The sequence below is a fragment of the Lepidochelys olivacea genome (genome assembly GCF_965140295.1).
Source record: "Lepidochelys olivacea isolate rLepOli2 genome assembly, chromosome: 11".
Taxonomy (NCBI): domain Eukaryota; kingdom Metazoa; phylum Chordata; order Testudines; family Cheloniidae; genus Lepidochelys; species Lepidochelys olivacea.
This window is the reverse complement of record NC_140421.1, coordinates 38,819,239-38,841,573: the sequence shown is the minus strand read 5'-3', so window position 1 is coordinate 38,841,573 and position 22,335 is coordinate 38,819,239. Positions and strand designations below refer to the sequence as shown.

The following is a 22,335-nucleotide window of genomic DNA, read 5'->3' as shown; positions in this document are numbered from 1 at the left end:
AGCTACATGTGAAAGACTCCAGCAGCAGAGAGTGGCAAGGAAAGGGTCTGGGAAGGGGGAGGCAGCAGGGAAAGGCTCCAGCAATGGGGAGCTGGCCAAGTGTTTTCCCACTGCCTCTCCTGTGCCAGAGCCTTTCCCTGCTGCTGGAGTCTTTCACTGCAGCAGGGAAGGGCTCCAGCAGCAGGGAGCTGGTGGAAAGAAGCAGGCAGTGTAGATGTACCTTTAGTAGGCATGCTTCATGGTGCTCAGACAATGGAGATGTTCTGTTCCTTCACCTCTTTGTGCACTTGGCTCGAAAGCTGTATTTAGCCCTTATAATGAATGTAAAAGAAGACAGAAGACTTTAATGTAAAATACAATATTTATAAGCCATCTTGGTTGTTTTACATGTAGAAAAAGCACTTGGTTTAGAATTTATTACTGTAACAATCATGAGCTACTTTGCTGACAGGTGGAAACCCCCCTGCTTATGTCTCAGAAATGGTGCTAGAATGCTTCTCCAGTTAACCTCTGTTATATCTGCATTTCAGTGCCTAATCCTTGTAAAGATGTCTGCAGCCATCTCTGCTTGCTGAGACCAGGGGGATACACTTGCTCTTGTCCACAAGGGGCTCGTTTTATAGAAGGCAGCACCACAGAGTGTGATGCAGGTAGAGTGAATAGTCCAACTGCAAATGGAACCACTGGCTCAGTCCTATTTTCCTTTAATATGTCATTCTGATTTGGAGGGGGAATGTATATAGCTTTTCCATGACTGATAAAGCATTCTTGAATTAGAAATACAAACTGGGAGGAGGGTGCTTCAGTGGTTAAAGCAGGAGCCCTGAAGCCAGGACATGTGAATTATCTAGCCAGTTATACCACTGACTTGCTGTTACCTTAGACAGGTCACTTAACTTCTTTGTACCTCAATTTCTTCATTTGTGAAATGGATATAATAACATCAACTCTATAAAATTTGCCAGGTTTCAGGTCCAGCTGTGAAACAGGCACTGATTCATTAAAACTGTTCACTAAGTGTACAGCTGTCTCCAGAGACCCCTGGCGATTTGTTTTTAGTGAGTTGAACCAGAACTGAAGACTCATACACCCTTGAGCTTTGGGGAAGTTAGGTTCCAAATGTGGATTCAAATTTTGTAGCCTAGGTTAGGTCCTGTGTACGTTACAGCGATAGCCAGGGGACCAAGTTACAACATGGATACAGATGGAGTGTAACCTAACCCACTAGAGCTGGGAGGAAATTTTCCAGTGGAACATTCTTCGTAGGAAAATGCTAATTTGTTGAAAGCAAAATGTTTCTCGGAAAGTCTTTTGGCCTTTTCAGAATAGAACATTTTGATTTTCTGTTTCAAAATTGCTGTTTCAATTAAAAAAAATATGATATAATATTATATAATCTTTTTAAACATCAAAATGGGAACAAAACATTTCAATTTTATCAAAACATTTAGATCAACCCCAAACAAATCTTTTTAAATTAAAAAAATTTCATTCTGTGGGTAACTGAATTTTTTGTTTCATTCCGTTTTGGAATGGAACAAATTTGAAATCGTGGAATTTTGCATGAAACAGAAAATCCAGTTCCCACCCAGCTCTAAAAAACACTCCATAATTGGGCTAAAAGCCTTGGTCAATCCAGGATTTTGGCCTGGCTAACGGATATGATTGGCATCAGCTACGCTACAAGTTTAATCCATGAGCAACCAGATTCTTTTATTCTGTTATAAACCATTTGTGTGTATACATTAGTGCATATACATTAGTGGAAATGGAACCTTAGAAACATAGGAAAATGAATCAGTGTTTGACAAAATGCAAATTATAATTACAGTTCTGTACATTTTTCTTTTGTGTGATCAGTAAACAGTTTTATACAATACAGGCGAGAGAAGACACAATGCTCAAAATACATCCAGAGATCATTTACAAGTAATTGGCTTATCATTCAAACTTGTTAAATATAAGCATCCACACAGTGCTATCAGGAGCACCTGGGAAGCACAGTTGCTGTGCCTTCCTTGAGCACGCACCCAAAGCGGTAGAGAGAGGTATGGGGCCCATGAGCAAGCTCCCACCTCTCTCCACCCTCAATAGATAAGATGGGGGCAATACCCAGGAAAAGGCCTTGCACTTTGTGAGCGTGAGGGCTGCCATTTTACTTAGCTGTTAACTGAGGTTCCAGGTGTTCTCTTCTTTGTGCACCCAGGGAATCTGGGTTCTGGCTTAGTTTGGTTGATAGCACCTTATCACAACAAAAAGTACAAAAGATGAGCCAAACATATCCTAATCTTATTTCCATCTTGATGGGCAATAACTATAACAAAGTGGTCCTTGTGAAACTAAATCTAGGCTACTTCTCTATAGTTAATCCATCTGCAGGATTAAGAATGAAAATTGGTAAGACTGAGGCTATGATAGCAGAGGGAGGAGGACCCACCATGAAGGATATTACAGGCAGAGAGCTTAGAAGAGTGAAAGAATTTAAATACCTAGGTCAATGATTGCTGGCAATGGTACCCTCCTGAGTCATGCCCAGCATTGTACCAAAGCTGCTTCCTGCAAATGGTGGGAGCTGGCACCAGTTATCTGTGAAAAAAAAGATGCTAATAAGGTTAAAAGGTAGAATGCATTGTAATTTCATCCATCCCAATGTATGAAACGGAGACTTGGCCAGCCATGAGAAAAGAAATCAGTATCCTCTGCTCTATGGAAATGAAGATGTTAAAATGGTCAAATGGCTGGATGCTCTGTGATAGTCAGCTAAATGAGATTGAGAAGGTCCTAATGAGAGTTGCCCCAATTGATGACAAGTTGAGGGAGCTAGTCTATGTTGGTATGGACATGCCCAGCAGAGACCCAAGAGTTACATTGGCTAAACCCTTGCAGTAATTGAGGACAGAAGATGATGAAAGGGGAGGCAAAAGACCCAGTTCATGGACTGGATATCGGTGGAGCTTAGAGAGACCAATTTGCCTGATAGCCAGGTATACAGTCATGAGTTTTGGAAGAAGGCTACAAAAGTTGCCAACCTCAAATAGGGAAGTGGCAAGATAGAAGAAGAGTTAATCTGTCTGCTGTGAATTGCATTAGTCTTTTTGGAGGTCAGCGATAGACAATTTCACAAGCTACTCCACAAAGATAGTGCCACCTCTGATTTACATTTACTCAATACTTTATGGTACTTTGACCTATTATTGTCACAAGATACTATTTAAGCATTAAGTATTGGATCATCTCCAGGCAGGTCAAGGAGATGTTTTAGTTTACCACTGCATCTCATTAGTATCTAGCACAAGTTTGCAAATTGCAAATTTAAAGCCTTGCAAATTGCTTTAGCTACATTTTATGACAGTGATTTTCTGTTTATTGCTCATAGCGCTTACATTTGTTCCCCTTAATTAAACTGCTTTAAATAATCTGGTCAGAGACGAAGAAAAACAGGTGAAGATTTTCAAAAAGAAAAGGAGTACTTGTGGCACCTTAGAGACTAACACATTTATTACCAGCAAAAGAGCGGGGGAGGGGGGACCTTTTGTAGTGATAATCAAGGTGAGCCATTTCCAACAGTTGACAAGAACGTCTGATTATCACTACAAAATGTGCAAAATGTGTCCCCGTTTCTCCCCCCCCCCACTCTCCTGCTGGTAATAGCTCACCTTAAGTGATCACTCTCATTACAGTCTGTATGGTAACACCCATTGTTTCATGTTCTCTATGCATATAAATCTCCCCACTTTTTGTATTTTCCACTGAATGCATCTGATGAAGTGAGCTGTAGCTCATGAAAGCTTATGCTCAAATAAATTTGTTAGTCTCTAAGGTGCCGCAAGTACTCCTTTTCTTTTTGCAAATACAGACTAACACGGCTGCTACTCTGTAGCCAGGTGAAGATTTTGTTTTGGAAAAAAATAATTGTACAACAAAAGGTATTTTTCAAACAGGAACAGAAAATTGAGTCACAGGGCCCAATATGGTAACTTTGCTTTAAGCTTTTATGTAATACCTAACTACACAGTGGGGCTTACCCAATTAATTGTCATATCTGTCAGATATAGTTTTGCTTGTTTTTTTATCATTTTCCCAAATTAAGGCCTTTAATTGGCAGGAGAGACCTTAGCCCCAAATCAGGGATCCCTATATAAGCTAAATTACCATTGACATGAATAGGAGTTTTGCTTGCATAAAGGTTTCAGGAATGGACTACTTCTGACTGAAAAGTAGTTAAAACTTTTATAGCCCATCTAGTATATCTAGGTTGTAAGTGTAAGGAAGAGAGAGCCAAAATGCATCTTTCATTTATAGACTATAAAAGCATAGAGGATTCAGACCTTTTCCATAATATTTGTACCATGCTTTTTAGTGTGTAGATTTCCCGAAATTCGAATTAGGGCCAGTAAAATTATACTTTAAAGAAACTTACTCTCTTTTTGAAGATCTTCATTAGGTTCAATATCAAAACATCAGAAGAATGTGGAAAAAGAAAAGGAGTACTAGTGGCACCTTAGAGACTAACCAATTTATTTGAGCATAAGCTTTCGTGAGCTACAGCTCATTTTATCGGATGCATTCTGATGAAGTGAGCTGTAGCTCACGAAAGTTTATGCTCAAATAAATTGGTTAGTCTCTAAGGTGCCACTAGTACTCCTTTTCTTTTTGGGAATACAGACTAACACGGCTGCTACTCAGAAGAATGTGGGTTTCTCTTAAAAAAACGTACCAATCCAATATTATATGGATGTGTCTTTGGTCCAAGTCAGACAATGTTGCAGCCTCAGGTGATACCTGAAGAGTGACTGAAGCACAAGATGACGTTTAATGGGCTCCAGTGCTGAATAATGTGGAGCTTGAGCTGCTTTGTGCTGACAGAGCACAATGTAGATAATAAATGGAGACTCCTCGGATTTGGGATTTCTCCCCCTTTGTCATTTTCCTAATTGGGGCACATCAGAGGTTCCCTCCTCCTGTTTAAAAGCAAGTTTCCATCCACTATTGCCCTCATTCTCTCCAAAAATAAATGCATCATTTCTGGACAAATCACTTAATGCCCATCCCTATGGGACTGAATCTGCCAGCTGGCTTAAAGAGGAGTTTGGGACAGATGAGGTAGGATAATGTTGCATTCTGAATTTTGAGCCCTGCAGGCAGGGAACAGGAGATTTGCTTGACCTGACTTTGCTGTGTCCATCACTTTCCACTTTCCAGTGTTAGAAGCATACACTGCAGTGTCCATCAATTTTCATTTACATTTCTTCATTTTATATGCAAGAAAAAATGTTGAAACCTACACCCTTCCTGATGCTGCTGAACCATTTTTACTGAATAACCCCTTATTATGCAAGAACAGAAGTTTTACCAGGATTAAAAATGGTATTTTGGCAGAACAGTAAATATAGTAACCTATGTCCCTGGCATTAAGAGCAATATTTTCAAAAAATTGCATCTGAGTTTGAATTTGCAAATGTTAGCACACACTCAGTTTGGGTGATTGCATGCACAAAATTACAAGCCTGATTGAAATTTGGCCCTAAAAGTAAATTTAAAAAAATTGCATGGTAGCATATGCTTTGCTGAGTATGGCTTATTAACACATGCATGGCTTTCCATTTCTGCAGCCATTGAATCCCCTCCAACAATGCCACCAGCATGTAGGTGTATGTATGGAGGAACATGCTATATTGATGAAAATGATCTTCCCAAATGCAAGTAAGTCAATGTTGTAGTGGTCGTAGGTCAGAGTTTGCTGGTTTAGCATCACACTAGGGTTCAGTTCTTCAAAAATGCAGTTACAATGAGGCATTAACAGAAGATTTAACACATTGATAATAGCATATTTGTAGCAATGGTAGGAAAAATGCACATGACCATAAAACATTAGCAAATAAGTAGTTTGAAACTAAAAGGTTTGGAAAGGAAAAAAAAGCAAACCACAAAGAGTTCTCTAGTACAAGCTATAAAATAAAGGCAAATTTGGTGAAGGGGGAAAACAACTGTAAATGCACAGAGGTATGAGCCAGTAGGTGCCGCCAATGCTCCATGGAAACCAAATCTCCAGATTTTAATTACTCTAGTTTCTGACTCAGCATTACTGTATGTCTATTTCTAAGCAGATAATAGATATATTATTTTTACAGTCAGTGAAACATATAATTACTATGAAGTGAGTTGAACTCTACTGCCTGTCTGTAAACATTACAAAATATAATAATAAAGCTTACCCGCTAAACTTAATAAAAGACAGACGGTCAAACTATCTCCTTTATATTCACAGGTGTTCTGATGGCTACACGGGAAATTATTGTGAAATAGGATTGTCAAAGGGAGTGCCTCCTGGAACAAGTAAGCTTCAAGTATATATTAAACTTGGTGACTGAGCTAAGTCATGTGTCAGTTTAAGGTCAACCTTATACTTCTGACAGGCTCTTTTTAACTTTTAAGGTATGCTTGTTTTAATATTTACTTACTCTTCTATCTCTCGTAGCAGCAGTAGCAGTGTTGTTGACAGTCATTCTAATAATAATAATTGGAGCATTGGCAGTTGGAGGGTTCTTTAACTACAGACGGACAGGCTCCCTCTTACCAGCACTTCCCAAACTACCAAGGTATGTTTCACAAGACAGGTTGTTGTTTAGAGTCTGTATATCAGATGTTTACATTTGTTTACATTTGTGACTGAATGTTTCTTAAGGATATGATATGTCCACTATATAATAGTTTTACTGACACAAGGGAAGTGCAGGGTTAAAGCAATTCCTAAAGATTTCTGCTGCCAGTTAATAACAAAGCTGGTCATACCTGACAACAAAGATTACCATATTGTCACACTACTCTGGGCCCCAATTAGTTTTCACATAAATAAATACAACATGCTTTTTAGACTGGGTATTCAGTTCAGAGGGATGGCTAAATATGTTTATTTTCATTACTTTATCAAAGGTTATAAGACTACAACTCAGGCAAGTTAGATACAGGAACTCTTTAACCATTAGAAGGATGAGCTCTTCTGTAATGTTGTACTCACCTGCAAGGAATGCTATGCCAAATACCCACATGTTTCATGTTTCTGTGAGGCAGGAGACCTCTGTCAGATCACTGGCCATGTGAGAAGCACAGCAATTCAGTGAAACTCAACTTCATGAATTATCATTTTTTTAAAAAGTTTGACATTTTAAAGTGAAAGAAGGGAGATGAAGAAAATACTTCTAAAAAGAAGGGGCTCAGAGCACAAGCAGGTTTTTAAACATTTCTCTCAAAATATCTATTTTATTTAAAACATTTACTCCTTTTTCCTTTCAAACTTAAAATTGGTTCTTGAAGTTGTCAAGGTTCCTCCCCCACTCTGAACTCCAGGGTACAGATGTGGGGACCTGCATGAAAAACCTCCTAAGCTTATCTTTACCAGCTTAGGTCAAAACTTCCCCAAGGTACAAAATATTCCACCCATCGTCCTTGGATTGGCCGCTACCACCACCAAACTAATACTGGTTACTGGGGAAGAGCTGTTTGGACGCGTCCTTCCCCCCAAAATACTTCCCAAAACCTTGCACCCCACTTCCTGGACAAGGTTTGGTAAAAAGCCTCACCAATTTGCCTAGGTGACTACAGACCCAGACCCTTGGATCTTAAGAACAATGAACAATCCTCCCAACACTTGCACCCCCCCTTTCCTGGGAAATGTTGGATAAAAAGCCTCACCAATTTGCATAGGTGACCACAGACCCAAACCCTTGGATCTGAGAACAATGAAAAAGCATTCAGTGTTTTACAAGAAGACTTTTAATAAAAAATAGAAGTAAATAGAAATAAAGAAATCCCCCCTGTAAAATCAGGATGGTAGATATCTTACAGGGTAATTAGATTCAAAAACATAGAGAACCCCCTCTAGGCAAAGCCTTAAGTTACAAAAAAGATACACAGACAGAAATAGTTATTCTATTCAGCACAATTCTTTTCTCGGCCATTTAAAGAAATCATAATCTAACACATACCTAGCTAGATTACTTACTAAAAGTTCTAAGACTCCATTCCTGGTCTATCCCCGACAAAGAAGACTACAGACAGACAGACCTTTGTTTCTCTCCCTCCTCCCAGCTTTTGAAAGTATCTTGTCTCCTCATTGGTCATTTTGGTCAGGTGCCAGCGAGGTTACCTTTAGCTTCTTAACCATTTACAGGTGAGAGGAGCTTTTCCCTGGCCAGGAGGGATTTCAAAGGGGTTTACCCTTCCCTTTATATTTATGACAGAAGTACATGGGTGAGAAATGACACTATCAGCTGCAGATCAAACTTGTGCGTGTGTGTGAGCGCGCACGCAAATTTGTGGCTGGGTGCTAGTCTACACACTGTATAGACTACAGTATATAGATATACTGTACAGTGTATGAACCAATGGAACTATAGTGGGTTCCAAACCATTATAATTAAGTCAGTGCGACTTGTAATGTGGACCCGGACCTAGGTATACTCATAAAAAAGTGTTTATATTGGTATGCCAAAACAAGCAACCCCCATATACACACTTCTGTGTCTATTATAACTGCATCCACACTAGTGATCACACTAACTTAATTATATTGGTTTCTGAGCTGATACAGCTAAATGGGTGCAAAAACTGTTGTAGAACAGCCCTGAGAGAAAAAGTGTTAGAGTTCTAACTGTTGGATGCTGACAGTAATATTCTGTTTCTGCATTGTTTCATGGAAATGGTCATTGTGTCACCAGATACTAAGTGAAAGTTTTAAAACACTTACCTGATTTTGACTAGTGTCAATTTCTATGAAAATGGGGTCCACTGAAATAGAGTTCTAAATCTCATTCCTCTAACTACTGGTTCTCATTTTAAAATCTTTTTCAATGAGTATGACTTAGCACTAAAGTCTGTCATTGTTCAACTCCTCCTAATAGGCTCTCCCTATGTAATGCACTGTCTCAGTGCGTGTGGTCGTGTGTTCTGCTGGCAGTTCCAACAACTATAAAAGCCTGCTACAGACATCTAAAGGAATTCTCTTTTAGCTCAACACGTAGGGCTTGTCTTCGCTGTAAAGTGTACTTGAATTATAACTTGAGTGTTGCTCCTAACTTGAATCCAGTCCACACACAAAAATCCTTATTTGGAGCATGGTGGTGCTTTTAACTTGAAATGACTAGCCCATCAGAGGTTATAGTCTAAAGCTCAAAGTAGAAATTAACACAACCACTCTGAAATATGGACCTAGGCTGGCTCCATTCCAGTGCTGCCAGTCCACCTTCCGCCTTGAAAGGACAGACAAGCTATCCCACAGTTCATTGGGAAAGAATTCATAGCGCAGCTCAACTTACTTACATGCAAAGAACCATGTGATATGCCCCCAGAAGTCTTATCTCCACGCATGAGTGAGGTCAGTGTCAGTGTGGACTGAGCAACTTTAATGTTATTTAGCAGTGTGGGTACTTTCACTGAAGCCAGGTTAACTCGAGAGAAGTAACTTGAGTATAGATAACCTGAGTTAACTCTACAGTTAAGGCCTCTGTTTTAGTTGCTGAAGGTCCTGGTTTTGACCACTGCTAATATCTTCATGTGTAAGGCCACAGTTCATATTACTTAGAACTTATACTCTTCCTCTCACCCAATTTCTAACATTGCTCATACAATTGCAAGCCTAAATTGCACCTGCAGTTATCCCAATAGCATGTGCAAATTAGGCATTTACATGAAAATACCCATGAGGAATCTAAATGGTTATTTGTATGCATAGACAACTAATATATACACACAATTCTTGAAATTTTATCCTCCAGTTTGATATACAATTATAATGACATTTTTGTGTATGCTTTGGGCTTTTGCCCTGTGGAAATCTAACCCTAAGGTTTTAATAAGAATTATACTATTGAATAGTAAAATGTTTTAAAAAGACAATGAATTTATGAATTTGTCAGGAAAACAAAATTGAAGATAAGACTAACCAAACTGTAACCAGCATACCTTTTTTTTTTAATGACTCAGTATATCTTGTATATAACTAAACCATGAGGTTCTTACTCCTTATTCGGCCAGAACTGCCATTGTATTCAATGAGAGGTTCGCTGAAGTGAAGAGTAAGTAAGCCTTCTGGAGTTGGCCTATAGAGAGAATGTTTCAAGTTTCCTAGCAACAATCACACAGAACATTTGATTTAAAAGGTTACTGTCCAAATAATTGATTTTTTATTTTTGAAGCTTAAGCAGTCTTGTAAAGTCCACTGAAAATGGCAATGGGGTGACCTTCCGATCTGGAGCAGATGTGAGTATGGACATCGGTGTGTCTGGCTTCGGAGCTGATTCTACTATAGACAGAGCAATGCAGATGGTATGGCTCAATTCCAAAATCATCTTTAACATTTTCCCTTGTTTTGTAACTGTTTTGTGTGCCACATGGAAGAATTTTATACAGAAAGACAATGAGGTGATAAATGCGCTATAAACAAAGAAGTGAATATTGAATTAGGTTATTCTAAAGAATCATAGAATCATAGAATATCAGGGTTGGAAGGGACCTCAGGAGGTCATCTAGTCCAACCGCCTGCTCAAAGCAGGACCAATCCCCAATTAAATCATCCCAGCCAGGGCTTTGTCAAGCCTGACCTTAAAAACTTCTAAGGAAGGAGATTCTACCACCTCCCTAGGTAACGCATTCCAGTGTTTCACCACCCTCCTAGTGAAAAAGTTTTTCCTAATATCCAACCTAAACCTCCCACACTGCAACTTGAGACCATTACTCTTTGTCCTGTCCTCTTCTACCACTGAGAATAGTCTAGAACCATCCTCTCTGGAACCACCTCTTAGGTAGTTGAAAGCAGCTATCAAATCCCCCCTCATTCTTCTCTTCTGCAGACTAAACAATCCCAGCTCCCTCAGCCTCTCCTCATAAGTCATGTGTTCCAGAGCCCTAATCATTTTTGTTGCCCTTCGCTGGACTCTCTCCAATTTATCCACATCCTTCTTGTAGTGTGGGGCCCAAAACTGGACACAGTACTCCAGATGAGGCCTCACCAATGTCGAATAGAGGGGAACGATCGCATCCCTCGATCTGCTCGCTATGCCCCTACTTATACATCCCAAAATGCCATTGGCCTTCTTGGCAACAAGGGCACACTGCTAACTCATATCCAGCTTCTCGTCCACTGTCACCCCTAGGTCCTTTTCCGCAGAACTGCTGCCTAGCCATTCGGTCCCTAGTCTGTAGCTGGGCATTGGGTTCTTCCGTCCTAAGTGCAGGACCCTGCACTTATCCTTATTGAACCTCATCAGATTTCTTTTGGCCCAATCCTCCAATTTGTCTAGGTCCCCCTGTAACACTATCCCTGCCCTCCAGCATATCTACCACTCCTCCCAGTTTAGTATCATCCGCAAATTTGCTGAGAGTGCAATCCACACCATCCTCCAGATCATTTATGAAGATATTGAACAAAACCGGCCCCAGGACCGACCCCGGGGCACTCCACTTGACACCGACTGCCAACTAGACATGGAGCCATTGATCACTACCCGTTGAGCCCAACAATCTAGCCAACTTTCTACCCACCTTATAGTGCATTCATCCAGCCCATACTTCTTTAACTTGCTGACAAGAATACTGTGGGAGACCGTGTCAAAAGCTTTGCTAAAGTCAAGAAACAATACATCCACTGCTTTCCCTTCATCCACAGAACCAGTAATCTCACCATAGAAGGCGATTAGATTAGTCAGGCATGACCTTCCCTTGGTGAATCCAAGCTCACTGTTCCTGATCACTTTCCTCTCATGTAAGTGCTTCAGGATTGATTCCTTGAGGACCTGCTCCATGATTTTTCCAGGGACTGAGGTGAGGCTGACTGGCCTTTAGTTCCCAGGATCCTCCTTCTTCCCTTTTTTAAAGATTGGCACTACATTAGCCTTTTTCCAGTCATCCGGGACTTCCCCCGTTCGCCACGAGTTTTCAAAGATAATGGCCAATGGCTCTGCAATCACAGCCGCCAATTCCTTTAGCACTCTCGGATGCAACTCGTCCGGCCCCATGGACTTGTGCACGTCCAGCTTTTCTAAATAGTCCCTAACCACCTCTTTCTCCACAGAGGGCTGGCCATCTACTCCCCATGTTGTGATGCCCAGCGCAGCAGTCTGGGAGCTGTCCTTGTTAGTGAAGACAGAGGCAAAAAAAGCATTGAGCACATTAGCTTTTTCCACATCCTCTGTCACTAGGTTGCCTCCCTCATTCAGTAAGGGGCCCACACTTTCCTTGGCTTTCTTCTTGTTGCCAACATACCTGAAGAAACCCTTCTTGTTACTCTTGACATCTCTTGCTAGCTGCAGCTCCAGGTGCGATTTGGCCCTCCTGATATCATTCCTACATGCCCGAGCAATATTTTTATACTCTTCCCTGGTCATATGTCCAACCTTCCACTTCTTGTGAGCTTCTTTTTTATGTTTAAGATCCGCTAGGATTTCACCATTAAGCCAAGCTGGTCGCCTGCCATATTTACTATTCTTTCGACTCATTGGGATGGTTTGTCCCTGTAGTGAAAGAAGTGAAAGCAAAGACTGTTCTTTGAGATAATATACTTTTCTCAAGATTTATGTGGTAGAAATTAAATTAATCACTCTGGAAATACTTCAGCATATCATCAGGGAATGAATGGGCACTTTAGTCCTTTAATTCTACAGATATTACTAGATTTCCCTGCAAAGGTCTTTGTGTACTCAGGCATCTCATGGAACAAGTCAAAATGTGCAAGTTACAAGGGGTCCCGCTTTCCGCCCCCCAGTAATATTATACATAACTGAGACTTCAGACATAATATTCAGAACCAGTCACAGGAAAAATGACTTTCTGCATCGGATTGTAAACTTATGAAATTCACTGCTGCTGGAAGTCTGTGCAAATCCTGGATGTTTCTATCAGTTTTTGGACATGTCAGATTTTATCCAGGCTGATGTATCGCCGTGTCTGAAAATAGCACTGTTTTTCAAGTCTTACATGATAAAACTATGAATTGCTCCCTGCGGGCCCCTCCACCAGCATGCAGAATCTTGGGTGGGCTCACTTCCTGCTGCTGCTTCCCAGCTCCCTTGGGCTCCCTGTTGCAGCTGTACCTTCCTTCAGGGGTTCCCTGTCTGCTAGCTGTCCCACTCAGCTCCCTAACTCTAACCAGGCTTCTCTCATTGAGTGAGAGCCAGAGATTTGCTCTCATTCCTAGTCAGGCCCTAACTGAGCCAGGTTCAACTCATTTAACTTCTCCGTCCAGGTTTGACACTCACTGCAGGTGTAGCGCATGTGAGGCTGATTGTGCCCACAGGCTCTCATTTACCTGCAGGCCCAGTGTGGGGTTGGTCCACTCCAACACAGAGTATAACTAGCTGCTGTTAGCTGCTGACGTAGTCCCTCTGTCACGTGAACGCAGGTTAGAACCACTCAAGTACTGCAAGTCCTCCAGTGCTTTCCCACAATCCCCCCATGTGCCCAGAAAGGACAGACAGGCTCTCTCACAATTCACTGGGAAAGAACTCATAAAGCAGTTCAGCTTACTGTTGCAGAAAAAACCACACATAAGCGAGCTCAGTGCCAGTGTGGACACAGCAGTTCGACTGTTATTTCAGTGTGGCCACTCTCCCTGGAGGCAGCTAATGCAAGTGCCAACACCCTGAGTTAAATTTGAAGTGAAGACATAGCCAGATAGTGTTGTGGCTAGCTAAATCTGAAACAGAAAGTCACGTATCAAGATGCTGCAAGACTTTGAAACCATTCAGACTGGATCCATGAGAATTCTCCAGGGGAAATCCTCAAGTGCAGGGGAAATCCTCAGGTGCTTGAGAGTTGCCATAGTGATTGCTGTCCCACCCTCGCCCTCCTGGCTGCTGGCAAGGAATTGTGACCTGGAGGGAAAAGGGGCTGTCAGGGCAAACCTATCCCCCAGCCATACTTGGCAAACCAGAGCAATTTCTTGGGGTCATCGGTAGCCAGTGTCCTTTAGAAAGGCCTTCATGTTGCTCTAATCTGCCCCAAGGGACTAGCCTAGAGCTCAGTCCGCCAAACACTAAACGCTGTTTCTGGCAGCATCTTTATACATCTACCCAGAGCACCGCAGCCACTGCTCAGGTCTGGCACAGTATGTGTGAAGTAGCTTATATTATGCTCTGCAGGAATGGTGTATTTCTGACATAATTTATAGGTTTTTAAATGAGCAGATGAACTTGTGTTTCTTCTGCAGAAAAATATAGCAATCTCCCAAATGGGGTAATGTGAATTGATCCCATTCTTTAGTATTTCAGATACGAATGATTAATTTGTATGTCACGTTGAAGCCTCTACAGTGAAACACCTGTTTTGGGATTATGCTTCTTTTGACATTTCCTTGCTCCTGAAGGCTAGATTTGTGGAAGCCATCATTCCTCTTTGTAACACATTTTGAGGAAATTATTGAAATGTTTCTTTTTTGCCTAGCTATGAAATGGACTATGAGCCATTATTATGTGTTCAGGCTTTGAATGTGATGTATTCGGTGATCTGATAGACAATTAAGTCGAGTGGAATAATGCATGGTAAAGTTACACATTGAGTTTCATATATAACTTTACAAAAATAAAAATGTATTTCTCCTTGAGCTAACGGATTAGATTACAAAGTGCTGACTATGTTATATGTATATTATATTGTGGGTTTTTTTCACAGAATGAAAACTTTGCTGTGGAGTCAGGGAAGCAGCCAATCACGTTTGAAAATCCAATGTATACAACTAGAGAAGGTGGAGCCAGTGTAGTGAATGTAGCTCAGCCGACATGTGTAAGAAAGAAATTGAGTGTTGCTTTTCTTCTTTCCTTCTTCTTACGTCCTTGTTCCTCTTCTATGCACTGGATCTTTCTTTCTCCAATTTCTTTTTTCATTATTATATCAGTCTTTGTCTGTGAGTCGTAACTTTTTCTCATCATTACTAGGAACTGTATAAATCATCCAACAGATTTTTTTTTGCCCCATATCCCTAAATGGCCCCCTCAAGGATTGAGCTCACAACCCTGGGTTTAGCAGGCCAGTGCTCAAACCACTGAGCTACCCCTCCCCCCCATCTTATTAATTTAAAATTCTCAATTTTACTATCAAATGGCTTGGTTCTAAGTATTTTCTGAATTTTAACAAATGTATTTGTTGTGTCCAGAGATTTCATTATTTTTCATACTGAACGGTCCCAAAAATCTGTTTAAACTTTATGGTCAGCTGTGCTGGGGATCTGACCGCTTTCCAGAAAACTGTGTTTATTTTTAGGGCCAAGGTTGGAAGAGAAAACTAACATGTCTCATGTATGAAACTTTGAGAGATTCAGATCATTTCTCTTTATCCCTGCCCTATAGCTTTGTGTTGGCCTTGACAGAGCTTTCAGTTTAAATGGTTAGATTGGATGGTTCCAGGGCTTTATCTTTACCCTTTTAAATTATTTTTATGAACAGGTAACAGCATCGAATAGTGAGGAAAATGAGAGTTTTGAAAATCCTGTCTACTCTGCTGCAATATCTGCTAGTGCACAGCAACCTCCTGTAAGCACAGAAACAACACAGGTAACACAATGGTGCTTTTAAAAAATTTAGAACAGCGCTAATTCATTGCTGTATTGTTCTTAGTCTTTGAAAACCCTTCAGTGCTGCAGACTCAGAGCACTGTTTTATTTGTGATCAGTGTTAGGATAATTGAACTCTCACACCTAATGCAGGAAAGATGTGTAAGATAATTTTCACTTTGAGTAAAATAATGACCTGGAGTGAAATTGACACGTCTCATTGCACAAAGTCCAACTAACCAGGCTTTATATGACAGTAACAAGGCTGCAGTTCATCCCCTCTGCTGTTGCTATTCTAGCATACAAGTTCTTCTTCATCTCCTGTACAAGGATTTTGTCAAAGCATCTCTGCAAGAGTTCTCTTCCCTTGTCTAACTCAAGTATCCACTTCATGTTAGTCTATTTACAGTCTGTGCAGAGTTTGCCTCCTCATGAAGTGCAGAGATCATGCTATGCAACTGCTCCACTCAGGCACAGTTCCAACACAGCACTGCCACAGGGATTAAATGTGGACTTAGGGTATGTCTACACTGCAGTTATAAAGCTGCAGCTGGCTCATGCCAGCTGACTCAGGCTCATGGGGCTTAAGGAGTTGCTTAATTGTGGTGTAGATGATCGGGCTCAGGCTTCAGCCTGAGCTCTGGGACCCTCTAATGGCTCTAGGTCCTAGAGTCCAGGCTCCAGCCTAATTGTGAATGTCTACACCCCACTCAAACAGCCCCTTAGCCCGAATTAGTTGGCATGGGCCAGCTGTGTGTTTTTAATTAGGCACCCGATCTACCCACAAAGTTGCACCAGTGTAACTAAAGATATGGTGGGGCACTGATTTAGTTAAACCAATATGACTCTGGGTGTGGACACTCTTATATACCTTTAAATCTGATTTACAGTCATTTAGACAAGCCTTTAAAGAGGAGTTGAGGGCATTTGGCACCTCACAGAAAGTATTTGTACCTCAAAAGATATGGCCCATAATCCTTTTTGCTATTCTTCCCTGTCTCTGCAGCACAGATGTCAACACTTCTGAATACTGAGTATGCTTGACAGTTGTAGCAACCAGCTGCTAAAATTTGTCAAGTTTTATTTCCTGCTAAGACTCTTTCAGCCCCAGATGGCTTCACAAGGTTCTCTCTGTTTCTCTCCAGCACTGGCTATGCTTGTGACATTGACAGTGCATTTGAATGGCAGCATTTGTACCTCTGCAGTGAAGAGCCTACCAGTGTTTCCATGAGAACCCTCTCTTTTCAAGGCCTTCTCTCAGCATGAAAGTTGCAATGTGAGACAGGAGATCCTCAGCTGGTGTAAATTGCCATAGCTCTGTTGACAATAGTGGAACTATGACAGCTTATACCAGCTGAGGATCTGCTCCCTCCCACTCACAAGATAAGTGATATTTTTTAACAAACATTCATACATTCAACAATTAAAAAACAAATCCCTACTGAAATACATCTGCATAAAAATGTTCAATTTTTCATAGACAGTAACACTACACTTTAATCTAAAATAACTGAAATTTGATTCATTGTAATGAAAATGTAAGAGGTTTATCATGTGTGTAGTTTAACCATGTTTTTATATTCTACTTATAACCATGGCAACATTAAACATTGCAATTTCATGCATCAGCTGCATACAGAACAGTTGTTTTGAGTATTGTTGAGTATTTTCAGTGTTGGACATCAAAGAATCTTCTCACCTAGGTTAGTCAAGTGATTCCTGGAAGTCACATTATTATTTCTGAGAATACATATAAGCAAAGGCTATCCTACTCTTTAGCTCATCTCTCACATAAATTACCAGTTGAGGTTCACTATGAATTTCAGTGGGCATGCGCCAGAGAATATTTTGCTGGCTGCACACCCGTTGCTAACAAAATGATAACAAAGTGCATACTATTGAAGTTTTCTTGAGGGGCAGAGGAGGTCCGTTAAGGCAGTTAGGATAGGGTTTTGCTTGTGGTGGAAGCAAAGTCCCAGGCTTATCTGGTGAGTGGACTGAAAGGCTGAGTGTTTAACTTAGGTGCTAAGTTATCCTGCCCATTGAGTTGACAGCATGTGTGTGTAAATGCTGATGCTGCAGAATGATAGAGCATCCCTGGAACTTCTCTGGAAACTGAGGCTAAGAGAAATCTATTGAATTACTTTCGTTAGTGATGTGGCTCTTGTTTACAGGTTAGCATTCTTTTAGGGCCTGATTCTACAATTTGCTCCTTGTGGATGGACCCCAGTTTCCAGGCAGAGCTCACAGGGATTTGTATTCCTGTATATACTTGAGTGTTGCTCAGTCGTTATAGTATTTCTCATTTTATAATTTCATACCTGTTTTTTCTTTTCCATTTGATTTGCGTAGAGTCCATATGTAGTGTTACTCTCTATAAATAAATGTTGTCATTTTATCTGCTGTCGTCTTACCTTGTGGATACTGCTTTAGTTAAAATAACAATAATTGGCCTATTAGATCGGAAGCTGGACAGGAACTCAAGAGAACTGGGTTCTATTCTAAGCTCTGCTACTGACTTGCCTGACCTCTGTTTCCCCTCCTTCCCTTTTTCTGTCTTGTGTACTTCAAATATGAGCTCTTTGAGGCTGGGGCTATCTCTTTCCATCTGTTTGTAAAGTGCCTAGAAAAGTGGAGCCCTGATTCCAGTTGGGGCCTTTAGCTACTACTGTATTACAAATAAGCAAATAATGCTAACAACAAAAGGGGGGTGAAAGGGAAATAGTCTAAGATGAGTTCATTTGGATGACATTACTGAGTATTAAAAGGTAGATTTAGGGAGATGACTGTTAGCCCATACGGTGACTTAAACAAGAATTAAGTGGGTGGTAGTGAAAACCTAGTTTATTTTCCCTGTACTGAAAAGATCCTCTGAATTGCCTTCTGAAGCTGGTTGACTGGTGAAGGATTAGAGGCTGTGTCAGGAATAATAGTATAACTGGCCATTTTAGGAACAATTTGTGGGTTCCATCTGATACGTTTTTTTCCCGATGAGCCTTCAGAAAACCCCAAACAAACAATGTCTGTACTCTCTGAAGGAGAAATTACATTTTTAGAGACTTTAACTGTGTTGTAACATTTTTCGTTTCTTCCTTTGCAGATGGGTTGTCATTTTAACAATTGTCAAAGCACTTAGAATCTGTGATAGGCTTTAAAAAAATTACATCAAAAGAGCTTAATTAAAAAAACATTAAATAAAAGGGGATGGGTTGAACGTTTCCTGAATACAATCACTTATGGATAGAACCAATAGGAAATGCTATTGAAAACCCTCCCTCACTGGTATTGTCATTTTGCAAATGAAAGGGGAGAAAACTGTTCTGCTAAAGAGTTCATTAGTAAAGTTCTATTATTTTTATCTTTCAGAAAACAAAGTGGAGTTTCTTCAAAAGAAAACTGAAACTAAGTACTAATTTTGAAAATCCAATCTATGCAGAGGTAACTCTTAATTGTATCACTCTCATTCTCAGCCTGCACTTTTCACCTAGCTCACAAGCGGGGCTGGTTCTGATGATGTGGGAAGCATGAATTAATGTTTGTTTTTATAGTATAAAGATTATGGATAAGAGTCTGGGCTGCACCAGTAAGAGGCACAGCACAGCACATGCAGCACGGGAAGAAGAGGCTGGGGTGGATTTAAAGCCACAGTTACACCCTCCCAACCTTAGGCTGTTCCTGGGGCTGAAGAGGCTGCTGGCATAAGTCCCCAGGGCTATCTAAGGCTATGTCTACACTATGCACCTTTTAGCGACACAGCTGTGCCATGCCGCTAAAAGGTGCGCAGTATAGCCGCTCCTTGTTGACAGGAGAGAGCTCTCCTACCAACAAAATAAATCCATCCCCAACGAGAGGCAGTAGCTTTCTCCTGCCGACATAGTGCTGTCTACACTGGCACTTTTCATCAATAAAACTTTTGTCATTAGGAGTGTGTGTGTTTTTTCACACCCCTGAATGACAAAAGTTTTACTGACAAAAGTGTAGTGTAGACAAAGACTAAGTTACAATAGCCCCCTGGTGCTGCCCTATGAGCCACATCACTGCCCAAAATCTCTGAAGTGCTGCAAGCTATGGACCTGCTCTGAGCTCTCCCCTCTATCCTCAAACCCACCCTTGGCATGCTTGTGAGGGGGTTCTTGTAAGGCAGCCTTACAGTGGTTTTCTACAGTGCCTGCATCAGGGGAATTCTCCCATGGCTGGACACTGGCGCTTAGGACCCTTTTACCTAGCACAAAGGGGCCAGATCAAGAGTCTCACACTGTGGGTAAAAAGAAAAGGAGTACTTGTGGCACCTTAGAGACTAACCAATTTATTAGAGCATAAGCTTTCGTGAGCTACAGCTCACTTCATCAGATGCATATCGTGGAAACTGCAGCAGACTTTATATATACACAGAGAATATGAAACAATACCTCCTCCCACCCCACTGTCCTGCTGGTATAAGCTATTACCAGCAGGACAGTGGGGTGGGAGGAGGTATTGTTTCATATTCTCTGTATATATATAAAGTCTGCTGCAGTTTCCACGATATGCATCTGATGAAGTGAGCTGTAGCTCACGAAAGCTTATGCTCTAATAAATTGGTTAGTCTCTAAGGTGCCACAAGTACTCCTTTTCTTTTTGCGAATACAGACTAACACGGCTGTTACTCTGAACACTGTGGGTAAAATTTTCAAATGCTCCGGAGTGACTTAGGAGCCTAAGTCCCAAATTAGGCATGTAGGAGTTTAGTGTCATTGAAAGTAACTTCTCCGCAGTCACGTTGGAAAATGTGACTTAGGCGCCAAGACATGTAGGTGCTTTTGAAAATTTTACCCTATTTGTCTCATACTGTATGAGATAGAGTGGGAATTTGTAAAGCAAAGGACCCAGCCTGGCAAACACTACTGAGATAATGCTTACTTCATAAGTAGTGCCAGTTACCTCAATAATTATCTAGAGTAGTGAGTGTGTATGGACATATAAAATTACTCATTGTTAAACACCACGGGTGGTAGTAATTGTTGGCAGGATCAGCCCTGACTAGTTTAGTGATTTATTGTTTTCTCAGCTTTGCCTGCTGAGGTGAAGCCCGTGTTTAAATAATGATATATGGGTGGGTGGTCAGAGGGGCTGAGTATCCATCTACTTCATTGACTTCAACAGGAGCTATGAATGCTTAGCAATTCTGAAATCAAACCTACAGTGAACGGTTCATGTTAAACCATGGGTTTTATGGTGATTGTTTCAGATGGAGAAGGAACAAGAAGGGGACACTGAAAATGCCTCTCTCCCCTCTCCTTCACAGCCTCCTAAGATTATTCTCAAGAGAGACCCACCTTTAGCTTATACAGCAACAGAGGATACATTTAAAGACACCGCCAATCTTGTTAAAGAGGACTCTGTTGTATAACTAGTTAATCAGTAAGAGAATAGTTAGACATACCCATTTGCACGTAGATTTTTTTATAAACAGAAGGAAAAAGGTTCACATTCAAATGCTTTATAAAAAATATATACGCCGTTTAGCCAATAGCTGAAGACGTCTTTTGAAGCTATGCCTTGTTGTTCTGATAAATGCCAACTGCTGTTTTTATGAACAGTTATCATGGTGTACTATATGTATATCTTTGCACTGAAGCTGTCTGAAAGTAATGTTATAAATATATTGTACATTTGTAAATTTTTGAAAGATTATCTTGTTTGTTGATGTAGCTAAAGAAATCTGTTCTGAATCGGTTGTTGCATCTTTAGGGATAAATCCATTATATAAATGATCTAACTAAAAAACTCAAGGTAAATATAGAGGTTTACTGATTTACAGAAACTTTTAGAGCATATATTTATAACAGCACCTTCTTAAACTTGTACTGGTGCGTTGTGCATCTCTACTACCCATTTAATATACTACTGTATATAAAAATGGGTCTCTCTGTCCTCTCTCTCTCTCTCTCTGTATATCTCATATTAAACAAAAGATGGAAAATTCAGTACAGCGTATTTTGGCTGAATAGCTACCTACACAGAATGTTGTTCTTGCAATATTTTGTCTGGTTGAAATCAAATAATTCCTCCCAAGATCCATAAGACATGTATTTTCCCTCTAGGTTCCAATTAAAAAATCCCATTAACAGCATACATAGGAAGATTTGATATATTTAAATTTTAGTACCAGGCAGTAATTTCATACTTAATTTAATGAGATTTTCTCCTGATCATCAATGGAATAATTCTGTTCTTGGCTGGAGTCTCTGGAAGTCGTTTGTAGTGTTAAATGAAGTAGCTAGCAAAGTACAAAAGATGCTGGTTAATTTAAAAATGAACCAGCTTTTTTCATGTGAAAAATTTAATTTTTATTGACTATTTATTTCCTGAGGTGGACATTAATAGAAAGGGAAACAGTTTCTACTGATGCAATATTTGTAGGTCATCCGGTTATTTCCATAATGTTCTATCAGAATATACTGTACATGTTGCTAGCTTTTCCACTAATTAGCCAGTTTAGTTTCCATAACATGAACTGGTTAAGGAAAGTCTGAGCACCACTGCAAGAACGTATACTCTATTCTGTTATTTAGCATTCCTGGCTAGTTACTCATATAACTGCAGGTTCCTCAATTTATAATCAATGAGACTTCCGCTGTTTGATTGTTTTATGCCTGAGTTCTCAAAATATATGCTATCCCTATTTAGAATGCTTGTTGTAATGACTTTGAAATGTATTTTGATTAGAAAAGATAACTGGAAAATGATGCTGCTGAATAAATCTAATAAATGTGTTATTTTATCATATTCTTAATCCACAAATTATTGAGTCTAAT

General features: G+C 40.3%; 1 protein-coding gene across 3 annotated transcripts in view; it reads left to right on the top strand.

The window, feature by feature from the left end:
- The window catches only part of LRP2 (LDL receptor related protein 2), a 181,292-nt gene extending 158,986 nt beyond the window's left edge, over nt 1-22,306 (top strand). For 2 of the 3 annotated variants that reach the window (XM_084643577.1, XM_084643576.1), the window contains exons 71-79: nt 531-650; nt 5,613-5,703; nt 6,269-6,336; nt 6,479-6,599; nt 10,194-10,323; nt 14,662-14,772; nt 15,432-15,539; nt 18,905-18,976; nt 20,766-22,306. In XM_084643577.1, coding sequence (XP_084499703.1) covers nt 531-650; nt 5,613-5,703; nt 6,269-6,336; nt 6,479-6,599; nt 10,194-10,323; nt 14,662-14,772; nt 15,432-15,539; nt 18,905-18,976; nt 20,766-20,927 — 983 coding nt within the window. In that variant the 3' untranslated portion in view covers nt 20,928-22,306. The remainder of the gene's footprint in view (nt 1-530; nt 651-5,612; nt 5,704-6,268; nt 6,337-6,478; nt 6,600-10,193; nt 10,324-14,661; nt 14,773-15,431; nt 15,540-18,904; nt 18,977-20,765) is intronic. The other variant, XM_084643575.1, reaches the window with a different exon arrangement.
- The last annotated feature ends 29 nt before the right edge of the window (nt 22,307-22,335 follow it).